This window comes from Equus asinus, chromosome 4, assembly GCF_041296235.1.
Source record: "Equus asinus isolate D_3611 breed Donkey chromosome 4, EquAss-T2T_v2, whole genome shotgun sequence".
NCBI lineage: Eukaryota > Metazoa > Chordata > Mammalia > Perissodactyla > Equidae > Equus > Equus asinus.
In genome coordinates this window covers 19,010,627-19,030,082 of record NC_091793.1, presented here as the reverse complement: position 1 = coordinate 19,030,082, position 19,456 = coordinate 19,010,627, and the positions used below count along the sequence as shown (strand labels likewise).

Sequence of the window (19,456 nt, the reverse complement as noted above, 5' to 3'; positions counted from 1 at the left end):
TGATTTACAGCCAGAGACAACTGTCTGTTCCACTCAAGGCCACGCTGACTTTATAAGGCTGAGCAAACTGTTCGTTCCATTATTTTGTGCTCAATATATAATCACATTGTTTATATCCTGAAAAAATGGATCTCGATAAAACAAAAACCCAAAGATATGGCTGATCTTACTCTTAATAGAAACGGCACTCTTTCATAATTCATAATATTCAAGTTCTAATGGGCTAATGAACCATTTGGAAGCCACGAGAGCTCTTCACGGAACTAAGAGGCTTGCTTTCCGAGACACCCTGTCTACATCCCCTCAGTTGCCAGAGTACTAAGAGCACCCTTGTCCTCCTCCTCGTGGCTGGGGCCCAGGAGGACCTGGAGAGGCCCTGATGCTCCCGTCAGACCACCGGCAGGGGGGGATAAACGGCGCCCCGAGGCCTCTGGCAGGAATCCAGGACGTGTGGTCTGCATCAAGGCACCACCTGCCCCCAGGTTTCAAACCAGAAATCATCGCCTCACAGCGACGAAGGCCGGAGGGCCACCTCTTCTAAGCTTTCGGAGGAGGAGGAGGAGCCTGCAGGAGGCCATCGGGCCACGGGGGCCTCGCGGGGACCTGGAGGCGGTGCCGCGGAAGTTTCTCAGGGCCCGTTCTGTGGGTGACCTCACCTGTGGCGTTTCTCTTTGCCACTCTGCTACCAAACAGCAGTACTGACTTAGCTTAAGATTTCTCTTCTCCACTCTCCCACGCTCTCATCTGAGGGAGATGCTACCGAGCGGCGCAACGAGCGGAAAGCTGGGGTGGAGAAGCCGAGCAGGCGCACGCGGACCGCCGCCCGAGCTCACTCAGCCCCTCCCCGACGGCGCATCTCTGAGCGATCTGACGTGCACGCCGCTCTCAAGCCAAGTTAGTTCATCCCGTAAAAAATGTACTTACGCGCTTTTAAAAGGCATGATTTCGGAGTTCTCTCTAAGTAAACTGAAAGCTGGTGTGCTGCACCGGCTCTTCACCAGAGGCCGATGAAAACCATCCCTGTCTCTGAAAGCACTAACGGGGAACGCCACGAAACTGCTAGCTTTTTTTGGGTAAAATATCTGGGCTTGAAATAATTTGAAGCTATGCTAGAATTTTTTAAGGACAGTTTTCTGTATACAATTTCTTACCTATGAACTTTGATAGGAGAATATATAATTCCACAATTAGATTCTAGTTAATAGTTAACACATATTTATGTCTGCGACAAACATGAAATATATATGCTATATATATGGAAACTCGTAAAGCCCGTGTAATTGCCAGACAACAGTAACGCCCTTTGAGACGTGAGGGAGGGAGCTTCCTCGTGAGCACCGCCCTCCTCTGAAGGCACACATTCGATTTCCCCAAACACCAAACTTGAAGGTGGCCCTCGACAGGGTTAACTGAAGTTACCAAATAAGAATTAATCATTTAGATGGAGTCACATGTCCTTGAATTGAGTTTCTACATGATAATAAGCTGAACAGAACATTAGTAATCGTCACGCACTATTCACACAGTCTGTTTGTATTACCATTCAACCTTCACACGACCCTGTGAGGTAGATACTGCAGGGATCCCTAACTTACAGATGAGGAAGCTGCAGCCCAGAGAGGTTAAATAACTTGGCCAAGGTCACACAGCTACTCAGTGGCACAGCACGCTTCAGTCCAGGCCTTGGGGCTCCTGGGCCTGCATGCTTCCCCTCCGCTTCTCGGCCGGTGCCCACCTCGAGGAACAGCCCGGGTTTGCTGGGTGCCTTTTCAGCAGGCCTCTCCCTGTGCTGGTCAGGCTTTTGGAGGAACCTCACAAAGCGAGTTGATTCAAAACCTCACAAAGTGAGTTGTTCTCCCCGCTCTGGCAGGCCACTTCAACCTGAACCATGCCCTCTCCATGGTCAGCTTCCCCCCGGAGGTAGGCAATTTGTCCCAATCAGACGGTGCATGCTGACGGACAGCGGCCGAGGCTTCATTCTGGAAGCCCGCTGAGTGCAAGTGTTTTTCATTAACAAACACATGCACACAAATAGCATTTATTTAATGTTATATCCTGCCAGCTGAGACTCCAGAAGCTGGTATTCTGGAACAAAAGAATCTGCTGGAGGCACAGCTGTGAGATATTCCAACTGCTGGAATAAGACTAAACAACTCACGATACCTTCAGGATTTTGCCTCTTCCTCGAGTTTCACGTTTTAGATAAACACAAATTTCCTACCTCTAATTTTAACTCTTGGTTGCTGATTACATTATTAAATATTTTAATATTAGCAAACATTGTCCACTTACGAAAGTTTTCCCCAATTTTTTCCCAAAGGACACCCTTGACTCCAGCCAAAGCTTTTAAAAACAATGAAGTAAACTGATTTTTATTTGCTCCTAATGCAAACAAACTAGTAAGTGCATACCAATCACTGCTTTTCATCACAACACTTTACAGCTGATTTCTGACAGTTACCTCGAGCTGGAAGTAAAGTAGGAATCATCATTGTCATCGTTATACTTCGTTCTTGGTTTTGCTATGATTGGCGTTTCCTGTTCAATGGTCTGCATATCTGAAGTCACTGAATGTGAAATACCACTTGAGGAAACAGAGAATAAATGGAAAAAAATTACGTTAGTTCATGAAGACACTTGTGTTCACGAAAGAATGAATTTTTAATCCATACCCTCAACAAAAATAAATTTATTAGTGGGGTTAAACACATGAGCAATAAAAACATTTTTTTTGGTATAATCATTGAAAAATACTGCCCCTTAGTGAGGACTGTAACTAATTACACAAAACAGTCACATATATCAGTCATGTTTATGGCACCCACTTAATGACAAGTCACACTTATTTCCTTTTTTCTAAGAATCAAATTCGGAATTTTTCATGCTATACTGAATAGTAGAGTAAAGCAAACAATTGAAGAAAGGAAAGAATAATGAGAAAAGACTTCTAAAGTTGAATTAACACGGAAAATCCATTCACGATTAGCAAACTGGTTCACATCCCGAACTGCAGACGCGGCGTCTCACATACCTCCGGCCGCTCCCGAAGCCCATGCCGAGCCTCTCCGAGTCCACCTTTTTCTTGCCGCTCACGTTCACCTTTTCGTCTTTCTTCATTTGAATTTCAAGATCCTTATAGGCTAATCGTAATGATGAAACACTGCCAGGAGAACCAAACGCTCCTTAATTTAGCTTGAATTCTGTGTTCTTAAGTTAAAATACTCAGCAGAATCAAACCTGTCACTCATACTTTTAGCTTCGTGCTTCTTTCCATAATTAACAATTGTGAAGGAAAGCTGGCATTTTTGCCTAAAGGCCTTTTTTTGAGTAGATGCTCAAGAAAATCTGAATGAGTTTCCAGCCACTTTTTGATTGCTGATGAACTTACATTACTGTTCTAGTTTATATGACCTATTATCACATAATGATAATTTACACTACCTATTATGTAATAACAATGTACACCAAAATTACTTCTACATAGGAGGGTAAAAAGCAGAATTTCTCAGTTGGACTAATATTTTATTATACTTCCACACTACATATCAAAAGTACAAGGTTAGTCTCATTGGTTTGCTCTGGTTTAAGATTTAAAAAACATATAAGTTTGACTAACAAAATGAGGATAAAATCCCATGATCATCTCAATAGATTCAGAGAAAGCATTTGAAAAGATCCAACATCCATTTATGATAAAAAATTTTGAATAAAATGGGTATAGAAGGAAATTACCTCAACATAATATAGGCCATATATGACAAATCCACAGCCAACATCACATTCAACAGGGAAAAATTGAAAGCCATCCCTCTGAGAACAGGAACAAGACAAGGGTGTCCACTCTTGCCACTCCTATCTGACACAGTACTGGGAGTTTTGGCCAGAGCAATTAGATAAGAAAAAGAAATTAAAAAGGAATCCAAATTGGCAAGGAAGAAGTGAGACTCCCACTGTTTGCAGATGACACGATTCCATGTATAGAAAACCCTAAAGAATCCATTAGAAAACTATTAGAAATCATCAACAACGACAGCAAAGTTGCAGAGTACACAACTTACAAAAATCAGTTGCATTTCTATACTCTAATAATGAACTAACAGAAAGAGAACTCAAGAACACAATCTCATTTACAATTGCAACAAAAAATCTAGGAATAAATTTAACCAAGGAGGTGAAAGACGTATATAATGAAAACTATAAGACATTATTGAAAGAAATCGATGAGGACATAAAGAAATGGAAAGAGATTCCATGCACATGGATTGCAAGAATATACGTAGTTAAAATGTCCATGCTACTTAAAGCAATCTGCAGATTCAATGCAATCCCAACCAGAACCCCAATGACATTCTTCACATAAATAGAACAAAGAATCGTAAAATTCATATGGGGCAAAAAAAGACCCCAAATAGCTAAAGCAATCCTGAGAAAAAACAATAAAGTTGGAGGCACCACAACCCTGACTTCAAAATATACTACAAAGCTACAGTAATCAAAACAGCATGGTACTGGTACAAAAACACACACAGATCAATGCAACAGAATTGAAAGCCCAGAAACAAAACCACACATCTATGGACAGCTAATCTTCAACAAAAGAGCCAAGAATATACAATAGAGAAAGGAAAGTCTCTTCAATAAATGGAGTTGAGAAAATTGGATAGCCACATGCAAAAGAATGAAAGTAGACCATTCTCTTATACCATACACAAAAATTAACTCAACATGGATTAAAAACTTGAAGGTTCGATATGAAACCATAAAACCTCCAGAAGAAGATATAGACAGTACACTCTTTGACATTAGTCTTAGAAGGATCTTTTCAAATACCATGTCCAAGGGAAACAAAAGAAAAAATAAACAAGTGGGACTTCATCAGACTACAGACTTCTGCAAGGCAAAGGAAATCAGGAACAAAATGAAAAGACAACCCACCAACTGGGGGAAAACACCTGCAAATCATATATCCAACAAGGGGTAATCTCCAAAATATATAAAGAACTCACACAACTCAAAAACAAAAAGACAAACAATGCAATAAAAAAAATGGGCAGAGGATATGAACAGACATTTTTCCAAAGAAGATAGACAGATGGCCAACAGGCACATGAAAAGACGTTCAACATCACTAATCGTTAGGGAAATGCAAATCAAAACTACATGAGAGATGTCACCTTGGTTATAATCACCAAGACAAAAAATAACCAATGCTGGAGAGGATGTGGAGAAAAGGGGACCCTCATACACTGCTGGTGGGAATGCAAAGCAGTGCAGCCACTATGGAAAACAGTATGGAGATTCCTTAAAAAGTTAATAATAGAAATACCATATGACCCAGCTGTCCCACTACTGGGTATCTATCCTAAGAACCTGAAATCAACAATTCTAAGAGACTTACACACCCCTATGTTCATCGCAGCATTATTCACAGTAGCCAAGACGTGGAAGCAACCCCAGTGCCCATCAACTGATAACTGGATAAAGCAGATGTGGTGTATATAGACAATGGAATACTACTCAGCCATAAAAAAAGATAAAAGCGTGCCATTTGCAACAACATGGATGAACCTTGAGGGTAGGACGTTAAGTGAAATAGGCCAGAGAAAGACAAACACCATATGATTTCACTCATATCTGGAAGATAAACACATGGACAAAGAGAACAGATCAGTGGTTACCAGAGGGGAGGGGTGTTGAAGGGGTGGACAAAAGGGGTAAAGGGGCACTGACAAATAATAGTGCACAACTGAAGTTTCACAATGTTCTAAACTATTATGACCTTAATAAAATAATTTAAAATATATATATACACATAAATTTGACTTTATAAATACAGTCACACGTTGCTTGGTGATGGGGACATGTTCTGAGAAATGCGTCGTGAGATGATTTCGTTGTTGTGCAAGCATCCCAGAGTGCGCTAACACAAACGTAGACGGCACAGCCTCCTGCACACCTAGGCTCTACGGTACTAATCTTATGGGACCACCATCGGATACATGGTCCGTCGCTGACCGAAATGTCATTAGGCAGCACATGACTAGACAAATTCAGAAGGGGTTACTTAATTGCAAAACGATTCCTTGGTTTATGAGAAAATTTCCCGTAGTGTCTCTCTATGTAATCCGGCTTCTGGGAGCATTTACAATGGAGCAGTCATTCCTCGGGCAACGGTTTCTCCTGCGCCACCAGTCAGACACCAATCATCTATTTATCAAACACCTGTTACCAATAGTGCACCAACAGGGTAAAAGACATCTAGAATACTGTCCCTTACACTCAGATTTCTAAAAATGCTATAAATACTTAATTTTTCATAAAAACCTATGCCTATATTCGCACTAACAAGAGCATTTGTTATATTACTAAGATAGCAACAAAATGGCAGAGCCCTGAAAAGTGATATACCTCCCTTTTCAGGATGCGTCAGCTACCATCTATTTTATAAAATTGTGTAAAATGTCATGAATCCCTCACAAGAAAGACACTATATAAATTCCATAATAATATAAATATATTGCTGTGTAGTAACAGGGAATGACAACAGAATCTCTTACTAGGAAACAATAATCTTGTTTTTGCTGTTTCCTTCTTTAACGAGTCAACAGGATTTTTTTGTTTTGTTTCTGACAGTTTGGTTTCTTTACTATTATTCCTACAGAGAAGGAATAATGCCTAGGCAACACGCAGACCCATTTTATTACTCAGAAAATAAAGAAATAAGAAAACAACAGATCTGTTTAAAATCACAAATAGATATAACTGTAGCAACAGTCTTCTGGAGAAGATGAAGGCGTGGGAATGAACAAGTTCTACTAGAAAGCTATGAGATGGGAAAGTTTTCCCTCTGAGGACATCTGACGTGGGTCTGTCGCTCGTTAAAAGCATGCACTTTGACATCCAGGCTTTCTGCAACACGCTCTGGCAGCACTGAGGGAATCCAGAGCCAGGACTCCTGCTCAGAAAGGCGGGGCCCGTCCCAGCAGCAGCTCAAGGGACAGCCCGCAAGACAGGCCAGGCAGGGGAGCAGCTCCGGCCGCAGCCCTGCCTCCTCCTCCTCCCAACTGTGCCCAGAGACACCCCTGAGGACCGGCCCAGAAACTGCCAGAAGGCGAGGATGGGGCTACTGCACGGACAGTTTAGTTTCACAGTCTGACCACACAAGAAACAACACTGCTCCGGACAGTTCACTGAACTGAAATAACTCTATTTACAGTGGAGGGGAGGAAGACATTTCCTCTACCCTCTGGGTCCTTCTGGCTGGGCTCTGAATGGCATTCACACGAGACAGAATACCAGGAGAAAATCACACAAAGCTTTATAACATGTAGACATGGGAGAGACTCAGGAAAACTGAGCAGCTTGCCAAAAGAGCAGAAGCTCTCATCTTAAATACCATCTTCAGCTAAAGACAAAGGAGGATGTTGGGGGGTTGGTTTGGGGGCTTCAAAGGGGAGGAAGGCAAGTCACATGGAAATGGAGAAGCAAATGTTTGGTAAACAGAACTATGATAAGAGTGGGCTTAGCAAGGACCCTCCCAGCCTATGGGATACCCAGAGTTATCTGTGCTGATGGCCTGTCCTGGGAACGGCCTTTATTTTAAATCTCTTTTAGGCAGTTAGGGGGAAGGTCAAAGTTTCTTCCAGAGTCTTTTGTCCTTAAAAATAAGGCAAAGCAAAGAGACAAAGAGACACATTTTGGGGTGGTCAATTCTGATCTCCCACAACAGCCATTAAAAAAATTAACTTGGAGAAGAATAACGCTGTCACATCTTAAGGATAAAAGGTGCACTTTCTCATAGCTGAGCAGCCCAGCAGGCATTTGGTGGAACTGAGCTGTGATGGGTCTGAGAGGCAGGACAGTGATGAAGGCACAGTGGTGCAGCTGTTCTGAACAAGGCCAAGAAAGCTGTCAGACTGGGCTCCCCAATCAAATTCAGAAATGCTCCATGACCTGCAGATTCGCTTCTGCGCTGTATTAAGCAGTCCTGACGAAAGACACAGGCTGGTGCTCCTTCTGGCATCTAGACGCTCCCTCCGTCCACAGGCCCTGCAGGAAGGGAGCTGGTGCTTTCTGCAGTCCACGTCCTCTGTGCTGACCAGACACTGGACTTGACCCGCTCTCTCAGAAAATCTCACACACGAGCAGTCTGGACAGAGCCCACCTGAGCCCACCGAGAAGAGCCATCTGAACACTCAGATTTAACCTTCCGCCTTTCCCAGGGCTTAGTCAGAGAAATTAAAGTGAAATGTGTGAAAACAAAATAAATTTTACATCAAGTATTTCAAACCATATTTAACCTAAATACAGTGTAGTGCTGCCCCCTATGTTCTGTGAGCTAAATGACAAGGAGAGAGAATTTGGAACGGTGGGCACTTCCCAGACCACGTCTGCACAGCACACGGTTAGTGTGAACAGCAAGAAGTCACATTGATGAAGCGCGCTCTACGCCCCAGGCACCGAGTGAGGCACCCGAAGGAGCATTCACTACGTTAATCCTCAAAACCACCTCAGAAAACAAGCAGTAGTATTTTCTTCATCACACCGTCGTAGTAACTCAGGCTAAAGCGGATAAAATAGACATGAAAATAAGAGAAAAACCCATATAAACAAAATAAACACACATAAAAACCGGGGATCCAGGTGGCTTTCCTTTCGGTGTCACGTGCCCTCCCTTGCTTCTCTCCTTATGACCTCTGACACGCAATCACAAGCACTCTCCAGGGGCCATATTTCCTTTGTTTCCCACACAAAGGAAAACCTCTCAAGAGCCTCAAATGTCTGCTTAAAACCAGTCTCTTGACAGCCCCCTGGCTCCCAGTTTCTTCCCCATGCTCCCTGTCCTGGCTGTCACTACCAAACTCACCTTCCGAAATACGCCCTTCCCCACAGCACTCCTTAAGGAGCTCTTTCTGCCTCTCGGATAAACTGTAAAACTACCAGCCTGACGGCAAGGCGCTCCACGTTATCACTCAGCTTCTCCAATCCAGGCAGGTCGCCCAGTACAGGCGTCTTAATTCCTTCTTCTTCACTTTCTTTTTCTCCCTCTCCCTCTCTTCTGTGCCAATCTGACTCTGAGACCCCTTCAGGATCCAGGCTCAAAACCTTTGGGGATACCACCATGCCTATAGCCTTCCATCATATATTTAGAATTTAGTCGCTAAGTCCAATGGGGCTTCAGATTACAAATACTTTTTCATCATTGGGATATAATTCACATACCATAAAATTCACCCTTTTAAAGTGTACAATTCCACGGTGTTTAGTATATTCACAGATCACGCCATCATCACCACTATATAATTCCAGAACACTTTCATAACCCCAAAAAGAAACCCCATACCCATTAGCGTCACTCCCCCTTCCCTCCTGCTCCTCCCTTAGCCCCTGGCAACCACTAGTCTGCTTTCTGTCTCTATGGATTTGGTTATTTTGGAAATTTCACATACGTATACGGAATCATACAATATGTGGTCTTTTGTGACCCCCTTCTTTCTTAGCACAAACTTTGCAAGATTTATCTATGTCGTAGCAGTATCAGTACCATATTCCTTTTTACGGCTGAGTAATAGTCCATTGTATGGCTATACCACCTTTTGTTGATCTACTCATCAGTTTATGAGCATTTGGGTTGCTGTTTCTCCTCTTTGGCTACAGGAATTAATGCTGCTATGGACACTCCTGCACAAGCTTTTGTGTGGATGTGTGTTTTCATTTCTCTGAGTATACACTGAGGGATGGAATTGCTGGGTCATGTGGTAACACTATGTTTAACTTTTTACATTGCCACCAGTAATATATGAGGGTTCCAATTTCTCTGCATTCTTGTCAACACTTGTCATTGTCTGTCTTCTTGAGTGAAGTGGTACCTCCTTGTGGTTTTGATATGCATTTCCCTAATGACTAACGATGCTGAGCATCTTTCATGCGAAAATACCTCCTGACACATTTCTGTCTTTCTCTTCTCATTGACACCATCCCAATCCTGCCCTCACAACTTCAACCAGAAATTGTTGCTGCTCTCCCCTTGCCAGTAGTCTCTCTTTCAATCTACACGTCAATACGTTATTAGTTTTCATAAAACTAAATTTTGCATTACCCTCCTCACACACATGTAAAAATAAAGGGCATTTGGAAAGCAAATCTCAGAGTTGATTAATTAACAGCTTTATTGACTAAAAACGTATCACTACAACTAGATTAAACTTACATTGATTCTTCGTTAGGCGCCGCCCTGGCCAGAACGTCTTCCGTTTCCTTCATTTTATCCACAGCTTGGGCTTGTTTTTCAATTTCATTAAAGCACGTATTTGACAGTTTCTGGGCTCCCAAGCTTCCCTTTTTGGCCCCAAGCTAGAAGATAAATAAGATTACATTCTACCCAAACTGTTTGAAGACTCCTGCGACAATCGTAACACGTACTGAGCTTGATCACCTGCTGGGCACTGTGACAAGCACTTTACATTTGTTCCCTGACTCAGTCCTCACAACTCTGAAGTTGGCGTAACAATAATTTATTCCCAATTTATAGAGGAGGACCTGAAGCTCACACGAGTTGAGGGACTTGGCCAAGATCACACGGCCAGTAAGTGACGAAGTCAGGACTCGAGCCCTGGCACCGCCTCCTGAGCGGAGCCTCTCAAAGGAGTCACGGCATCTGAAAGCTCCGCAGACGACAACCCTCCAAACCTCGAGAGACGGCCTTGCTTAAAGGAACGCAACCACGACAGAAACTCGGGGAGCCTCTGCTGATTGTCTTAAGAACTTTGTCATTGACAGAAGAATGTTAAACACCGATTCTAGAAAATCCTCACTAAGTATAACATTCACCTCATTGATCAAAACACACACCCTTGATCAAAGCCACATTTATTATGATATGGCTCAAAACAAACAAACATAACACCACGAGAGCGGCTTCCTCGAGTGCAGCAGCTATTGCGGAGCTGAACTACGGATATTTTATACAGAATACTCACCCCTTTTTTAGCTTGACTGGGTTTCTTTTTTATGATAGAGGAAACCTCTGTCAAAAAATAAAGAGTAGAAAGTCAGACCAATAGAAATACATAATTTTTCTTTAAAAAATTCTAAGATACTACATATTATTATTTAAGAGACGATAACATTTTCCACATTAGTTTGTCACCCAGCAGACTCAAGTGTAGGAGAGTACTTTACATTAACAGAGTTTCCTCAAAACGGAGTCCTCAGTATTTCCACATCATATCCAAACTCGGGGAAAAGATATTTTTTGGACACCACACTGAAGAGAAGTAAGGAGCCTGAGCTCGCCCCATTCATCAATTTCTTCAGGAGCATTTCTTACGTTTATTAGAACAAACTCTCCTATTAACCTCTACTACTCAAAAACTTTCAAAATTATAATTTTTTTTGGCTGAGGAAGATTTGCCCTGAGCTAACATCTGCTGCCAATCTTCCTCTTTTTTTATTGTATGTGAGCCGCCACCACAGCATGGCCACTGACAGACGAGTGGTGTAGGTCCATGCCTGGGGACCAAACCTGGGTTACCAAAGCAGAGCATGCCACTAGGTAAAACCACTAGGCCACTGGGGCTGGCCCTCAGAATTATTTTAAAATATACAGTTAGCCAGGCATTCTGTAGACAACTAAAGCAGACAGTGATGTGCTTTTCCACCCCGACTTATTTTTTTATTACAGTAAAATTGGATTATAACATTCTATAGCTTTCAGATGTACATCATAATATATTTCCAATTCTGTGTAGATTACATCATGTTCACCCCCCAACTTATTAGTATTCTATTATTTTAGGAGCAGTACTTTCTAAATTGCACAAAAATATATGATACTTTTAGATAAAGTTCCTTAAAAATCATTTTCTGGGCAAATTTTAATCAGAGATTATATATTCTGTCCTTAAATTATGTTTAAGATACCCAGGAAGAATAAAATCTTACTTTTTGTCTTACAAAGATGAGAATGTGCTTTAACAGGAAAAGACAGCATAAAACCACAAACAACAAAAGATTAAAATCTTTAGCTCTAATGAGAGAACACCGCCATTACGTCTCATGTGAAGAAAAGATCCACGGAAATTTTTCTTTCCACCACGTTCTTTTAGATTTGTATTGTAGTCACATAATCTGCTCCTAACCTCCCACGAGTCTATTAACACATGCTGAAAACATCTAGAACATTTCTAATAGTTTAGTTTTTACCAAAGCAGTTACTTTCCAATTAAGGCAGTGTGATATGCACTAATTTCAGATTATAATTCCATGATTAAAATTAAAGATTAAGGTCCCCTGGTATAAAATCAGAAAGAGAATAAAATGTTAAGACCTCCTGAGTAAACACAAGGGACGTGGCTGCTCTGATTTCTGCTGATGCTGCGAACGTCAACCAGCCCAACTCAAACTGGCCAATCAAAGCGCCACGGCAACCTCAGGCGGGGACGCAGGCTGCTGCATTTCATGTCAACAAGCTAGCCAAAACAGAACAACATCCTTTGCTTGATAAAATCTCATTAATAGATTAATAATCATGATGCCAAATTACTCCATAAATTCTAGGCAGAATGTAAAGGCAGGACCCATGTTTTTCCTAAAGAATCTTACTCTCTAAATCAGAATACAGAGTCTCATGCATGTTACCTAAAGCAGCCTTGGTCGGTGCATTAAGACCATCCACACTTGGTCCTTGTTCTTGTCCACCTGAAAGTTAAAAATATTGATATTAATGCAGAAAATATACTCATCAAGTGTGCTTTTGAATATGTAATACATTCCACTTGCTCAGAACTACATTATCTTCTCCAATTGTGCCAATGATCCTCTTTCTTTTTAGCTCCATATTCTATCATTATAAGAATTTTCATTTAAAAGTCCATTAAAATAGAAGTGTCTCTTTTATCCAGTCGCTTTATAGAATAAAAATGTTACTGGTCTCCCTAGTAATTATCACTTAAAATTCTACCTATGATCCAGTGTTTTAAAGCAAACCGTTTTGGGATACCTAGTACATATGTGCACTGCCCACCCAATATATTTTAATATCGGAAATTCTAACACCAATTATATTAACGATAGAAACCTAAATTTTCAGCTGCCAGGAAATCTGCCATATTTTCTAGTTTACCTAAAAAATGATGCTGGTTAGGAATTCTGTTAAGTCTTCATTAAAAAAATATTCTATTATTTTATTTATCACTTTAAAAATAGAGGGGCTGGCCCCGGGGCCGAGTGGTTAAGTTCGCGCACTCCGCTGCAGGCGGCCCAGGGTTTCATTGGTTCGAATCCTAAGCACGGACATGGCACCACTCATCCAGCCACGCTGAGGCAACATCCCACATGCCACAACTAGAAGGACCCACAACGAAGAATGTACAACTATGTACTGGGGGGCTTTGGGGAGAAAAAAGAAAAAAACAAAAAATCTTAAAAAAAAATGGATAAACAAAATGCTATATATCCATGCAATGGAATATTATTTGGCCATAAAAATTAAATGAAATACTGACACATGCTCCAACATGGATGAATCTTGAAAAAATTATGCTAAGCACAAGAAGCAGCTCACAAAAGACCACTTATTGTATGATTGCATACGTACGAAATGTCCAGAACAGGCAAATCCTTAGACAGGAAGCAGACTAGTGGTTGCTCACGGCTGGGGGCAGGGGCAGGGGAGAATGGCGAGCGCCTGCTAATGGGTATGGGGTTTCTTTTTGGGCTGCTGAAAATGTTCTGGAATTAGATAGTGGCGATGGTGGCACAACCTTGTGAATATACCAAACACCAAGGAATTGTACACTTCAAAAGGGTGAATTTTATGGTGTGTGAATTATATCTCAACACAGCTGTTATGTAAAAAATGGCAGGCCCAACAGTGGCTTAGGGCAAACTCTGTTTATTTTTATAAATATTTAAAAGGCAAACCCTAGTTAAGGCATTTAAATAGGCAAAGCAGGATGAGTGAGAAAAATGACATTCTGTAGAAAAAGAACTGACCACGGGGGTTAGCCCCGTGGCCGAGTGGTTAAGTTCGCGCGCTCCGCGGCAGGCAGCCCAGTGTTTCGTTGGTTCGAATCCTGGGTGCGGACACGGCACTGCTCATCAAGCCACGCTGAGGCAGCGTCCCACATGCCACAACTAGAAGGACCCACAACCAAGAATATACAACTACGTACTGGGGGGCTTTGGGGAGAAAAAGGAAAAAATAAAATCTTAAAAAAAAAAAAAAGAACTGACCACGTGTTTACTGATTCCCTACTGGCCAGGAGCTCCTCTGGGCACTGGAGAAACAGCAGTGAATAAGGACACATCGGCAGAGTATTTTAGGCCCAATATTCTATTTGTTAAAATTCTTTTTTTCTCTCCTCCTCATTGTGTAACCTTTAAGTTTATTCGAGACTGCACGTTGTCACTCAGTGCTGACGAATGAAATACTGGGTTAAGCCTTGGGATGACAAGTCTCCCTAACTAACGGCTGAGTGAGAAAAATTCTGGACGGAGAAGAAGGGGGAAAGTGCCGTGGCAGGTGGAAGAGGAGGCGGAACGCTAAACAATACAACTTTTAGGAGCAACTCTCAGCTAAGAATGTAGATTTAAACATGTTTCCAAGAACAAAAGCTTGCTCCGCGTTTAGTTGTCTTAGTTTTCCCTTAGTAAAACAAACTGAGACACCTGGCCTTCACGGGTACTCGGATCTCCTGGGGCCGGTAACCTTCGCTCCCCAAAGGCCTTGTATGCTAACGAGTTGTCGTAACAACAAGATTCAAGTTATCACCTGTACTTTCAGAAGGTACGAACCCCCCTTCTCACTCTGTTAGTCAGGAGAGTGTCGGCCTCACTTTTTCTCTTCTCTCCTTACGGATAATGACAAACTGATGCACGGCTCAGGTAAATTCTTCACCTCAAAAAAAGAATCTCTCCCCGGAGGAGCTCACAACCTGGTGGAAGGGACACACAGTGGGCACACAGTGGGCATGATAACTCCCAGAGCGGAGGTGCGTGTGCCAGGACAGCACACAGCGTGTGGTTGTGACTGGGAGCGCTCGCTGGCCAGACACCGTAACTCAACACCAGAGAGGGAACTTTCCTTTACAACACGCTCCACGACTCCACTCTCACCGACGGCTCAATGCCCATCTCTTTTAAGACTCTTTTCTTGATAAACACTGTTTAATCTCCAACCATCCAGCAAAGTCCTTCCCAGAAAGTTTCTCAATACTGCCACCCCGTCGTAAGGTCAGTGACCGTGTAGACTTCTGTGCTAAGTTCCTTTTAAAGCAGCGCTAGGCTCAGTTCTGCAAGCCAGCACTTTCCGCATGGACTCCAGGAGCTCCCCGCTGAGTTGTCAAGGGTTACGTTTTTGTGTCACTTTACACTAACATTCTGGCTAACAGAAGATGCTCAATTTTAAAACAGAAAGAGTTGACATCTTGACCCATGTTATTCATTTCACATAAGTGACTTTTAAAATGTAAGCAATTCATATATTCACAATATATATAATCCCACAATAAAGTCATCAACTGGGAATCATTAGGTATCAATTCTTTTTTTTTTTTTGAGGAAGATTAGCCCTGAGCTAACTACTGCCAATCCCCCTCTTTTTGCTGAAGAAGACTGGCCCTGAGCTACCATCCATGCCCATCTTTCTCTACTTTATATGTGGGATGCCTACCACAGCATGGCTTGCCAAGTGGTGCCATGTCCACACCTGGGATCCGAACCCGCGAACCCTGGGCCGCTGAGAAGCAGAATGTGCAAACTTAACCGCTGCACCACCGGGCTGGCCCCAGGCATTAATTCTTTATAGAACAGTTTTTTAAATTGAAATCTTGTGTTCTGATTATAAAGGTGACATACAATCACTGTAAAAGTTCAATCACTTCAAAACTGTATCAAGATGAAAATGAAAATCCTCAGTAATTTCATTCTCCAGTTAACAATTTGGTGTGTGCCTTCCAGAATTTCTGCGCGTGTATATTTTTTGTTCCTATTTTTTTACAAAAATGAGATCACAGTCCACGTTCAGTTATCTTGTTCCCCACCTTATAACCTATCACAGACATCCTTCCCTATTAAATACAAGGGTCTTATTTTCTAACAGTTTCACAGCATGCCATGGAACCATAGGCTAGCATTGTATGACCGTTCTAAAGGCTACCTTGATGATTTGCTGGAGTGGTTTCCACATTCCTTGGTGCTAAAGAGGATGGTTCTGGTTGTGCTGACGCCCACCCTGGGCCACTCACCTGAAGCAAAGTGAGAAAAGTCATTAGCAGAGAAAGCAAGAAAAGTCACAGAAAAACAAGCAAAGCAGGGAAAACCCTAATCATTTAAATAGTCACTTTCTGAGTACCCGGATTAGTGGGAAGAAGGATAATATTAAAACATGTCTATTCTTAAGTTTCTGTTTCAAAGCTCAAATTCTTTATTTTTCCTCCATTTTTTAAGTAAAATTTCTATTTTGCAATAATTTCAGATTTACATAAAAGTTGCAAAGCAAGTACAGAGCTCCCATATACTCTTCCCTCAGTTTCCTCTCACGCTGTAACACCCATGGTACATTTTTACAACTAAGAATCATCATTGCTACACCATTATTAGCTAAACTCCAGACTTTATTTGGATCTCGCCAGGTTTCCCACCAAGGTCTCTTTTCTGCTCCAGGATCCCCCCCTGCATCTGTCGTGTCTCCTTAGTCCCCTCTGGTTTGTGTCAGTTTCTCCATTTTTCCTCGTTTTTCATGACCTTGAAACTTTGGAAGGGCACTGGTCAGGTATGTTGTAGAATGCCCCTCAGTTTGGATCTGGCTGATGTTTTCTCACGATTAGACTCTTTTTGGGGAAGGATACCACGGAGGGGAGGGCCATTCTCACCGGTGTGTCCACAAGACTGAACGCTGGTGGCACTACCCTCCGTCACCTGGTTGGGGGGGTGCCTGCCAGTCTTTTCCCTGTAAAGTTACCCTTCTCCCTTTCATCCTCTGGCCCTGGGAAGCAAGTCACTAAGTCCCACCCACAGTCAAACGGGGAGGGGGGGGTTAAGCTCCACCTCCTGAAGGGGGGAGTATCTATATGTATGGTTTAGAATTCTTCTATAAGGAAGACTGTCCCCTCTCCCCATTTATTTATTCCATCGCCTATTTGTATCAGTACAGACTCACGGGTATTGATTTTATTCTTTGGATTATAATCCAATACTGTCATTATTTATTTTGTTGTTCGAATCGTTCCAGCTTCGACTGGGAGCTCTTTCAGGTTGGTTCCCGAGTCCTTTAGACATGCCCTCATCCCTTCCTCACTTTCTACTACAGATGCTCCAGGCTCCCCGGCCCCAGCAGCCCCAGCCCTAGAATCCGCCATTTCTCCGCTGGGAGCCCCGGCTCCTTTTTTTGGAGAATGGTATTCGGAAACCGAGATCCGGGTGCTGGGTGTGCTCATTGTACTGGGGGGTCAGTGTCCCTAGGCCCTCTCAGTGCATAGAGCTACATGATACGTATATGTCTGTAATTAGTTCTCCATCTATATATAGAAGAGAGAGAGAGAGAGAAATAAACATGAATTCATACTAATATCTCCGACTCTAATCCACACCAAACTGGTCCTCTTTCTTTTTAGCCCACCATTTCTATCCCTAAGATTTCTCAGCTACTAATCGTGGACATTCTATATCTAGCTCTATGTTAAACCACGGCTACAGATCACAATAGAATAACTTATCTTTTTTTTTGTTTTCTGTCACCCTGTTTTTCGATAACTATTTCTAGTAACTACTGACTTCCTCAACGATAACATGTATGTGCAAATTATACTAGCAAAAAAAAAGTTTAACAGTTTATACAACTTCACACAATTTTTACTTGAAAACTAGTTAAAGAATGGCTTGAGCAGCCGTTAGGCAAATAATGCCACCGCCCCAGTGGGCCTGGGAGGAGGCGGGGCAGCCAGCAGACCACCTGAGGCTCTAACCAGGGTCAGCAAACATCTCCTTAAAGGACCCGTTAGTAATATTTTAGGTTTTGCGGGCCTCGTGTTCCCTGACCTAAGCAGTTTGGGGAAAGTCCACAGGAGGACCATGGACTGTTGTTACTGCTACCATCGGACCACAAAGAAGAAGATGATACTTAGAGCATTTATTGAAGGCTTACCTTGCGCTAGGTACTAATTATCTGTATTAACTCATTTCATTCTCACAATAGCCTTGAGATACGTTCTATGTACCCAGCTAAACAGGGGCACTGAGATTCAAACCCCTATTAAAATTCAGGTTTAAAAGCCTGTCTTTGTTCTTTGTCAGTTCCCAAGCTCTGAAGTGGCAGTGGCAGACTGCTGAAACCCTCTCTCAGATTCCCAGCAGCTCGGCAGAGGACGAGCGACTAAATTCCAGCCAGCAGGATCCGAGCGGAAGAGATGTGTACTACCTCTGGACGATTTTTGTAAGAGGACGGGACTTTCCTGGATGCCTGTCTCCTTCCTATCGCCGGGAAGGGTCATGAACTGAGCAGCCGCTCCGGACTGGGATGGAAGCCACATACGCAGAGCAGCAGAGTAAAGCCCCCAGTCAAGCCGGGCAGCCTGCCTCCGAACTCTGCGGGCAGCCTAAGCTCTGGCTTAAGTGACTGCATTTCAGCGTTGTCTGCAACAGCGGCTTAGCCTGTATCCTAACTGAAACACTTTAAATATAGACCCCTCAGAACTGTCAGAGGAAGCACACTTTAAAACTACGTGGAGCATCATACATACCTCAGGAGAAGCATGAGAGGCAAAGAAATCTTCCTCCTTTGGTGGAGGGGATGCAGGCGGAACCACACAGCTATCAAGCCACAGCTAGGACAAAACACAAAGCCTGCTCAGCATCTCCCCGGCTCGAAAGGGCTTTATTCAACCGTCTTCACTCCTTTCCGGAGACGTGTTTGCAGAAGATTGGTACTTTCCCTTAGCACAAAATCAGCAGCACGCCTACACAGGCCCCTGAGCACACTTTCTAACACATCTACCCAGGAACTTTTCCTTCCAAACTGTGAAGAAGCCAAGTGCCCAGACGCACAAGCCTTTTCTGAAAGGAAAGATCAAGGACTTCACATCGAAGGGCAGATTCCAAAGCGCAGTCAGGCCTCATTATCTGTGGTTCCGTATTTGGGAATTCGCCTACTGGCTGTAATCTACTTGTAACCCCACAATGAGTACTCGAGGCGTTTCTGCAGTCATTCGCAGGCACATGCACAGGAGCAAAGAATCTGAGCTGCGAGGTGCAGGTTCCCAGCGGAAGGCGACTCTGCCCTCGTTTCAGCTCTCATGCTGTAAACACGTGTCGTTTGTGTGGTCTATTTACTGACACGTTTTTCACATTTTTTGCTTTTTGTTGGTGATTTCAGTTTAAAATGGCCCCGGCGCACAGCGCTGAAGCGCCACCTGGTGACACACACACACACACACACACACACACACACACACACACA

General features: G+C 42.9%; 1 protein-coding gene across 1 annotated transcript in view; it reads right to left on the bottom strand.

Moving 5' to 3' along the window:
- Positions 1 to 19,456, bottom strand: part of ARFGAP3 (ARF GTPase activating protein 3) — a 55,598-nt gene that overhangs the window by 20,723 nt on the left and 15,419 nt on the right. Inside the window, exons 5-11 of the mRNA XM_014864397.3 lie at positions 18,741 to 18,824; positions 16,160 to 16,247; positions 12,640 to 12,699; positions 10,980 to 11,026; positions 10,211 to 10,353; positions 3,032 to 3,160; positions 2,462 to 2,584 (exon numbers count right to left, since the gene is read on the bottom strand). Of these exons, the coding sequence (XP_014719883.1) occupies positions 2,462 to 2,584; positions 3,032 to 3,160; positions 10,211 to 10,353; positions 10,980 to 11,026; positions 12,640 to 12,699; positions 16,160 to 16,247; positions 18,741 to 18,824 (674 nt within the window). The remainder of the gene's footprint in view (positions 1 to 2,461; positions 2,585 to 3,031; positions 3,161 to 10,210; positions 10,354 to 10,979; positions 11,027 to 12,639; positions 12,700 to 16,159; positions 16,248 to 18,740; positions 18,825 to 19,456) is intronic.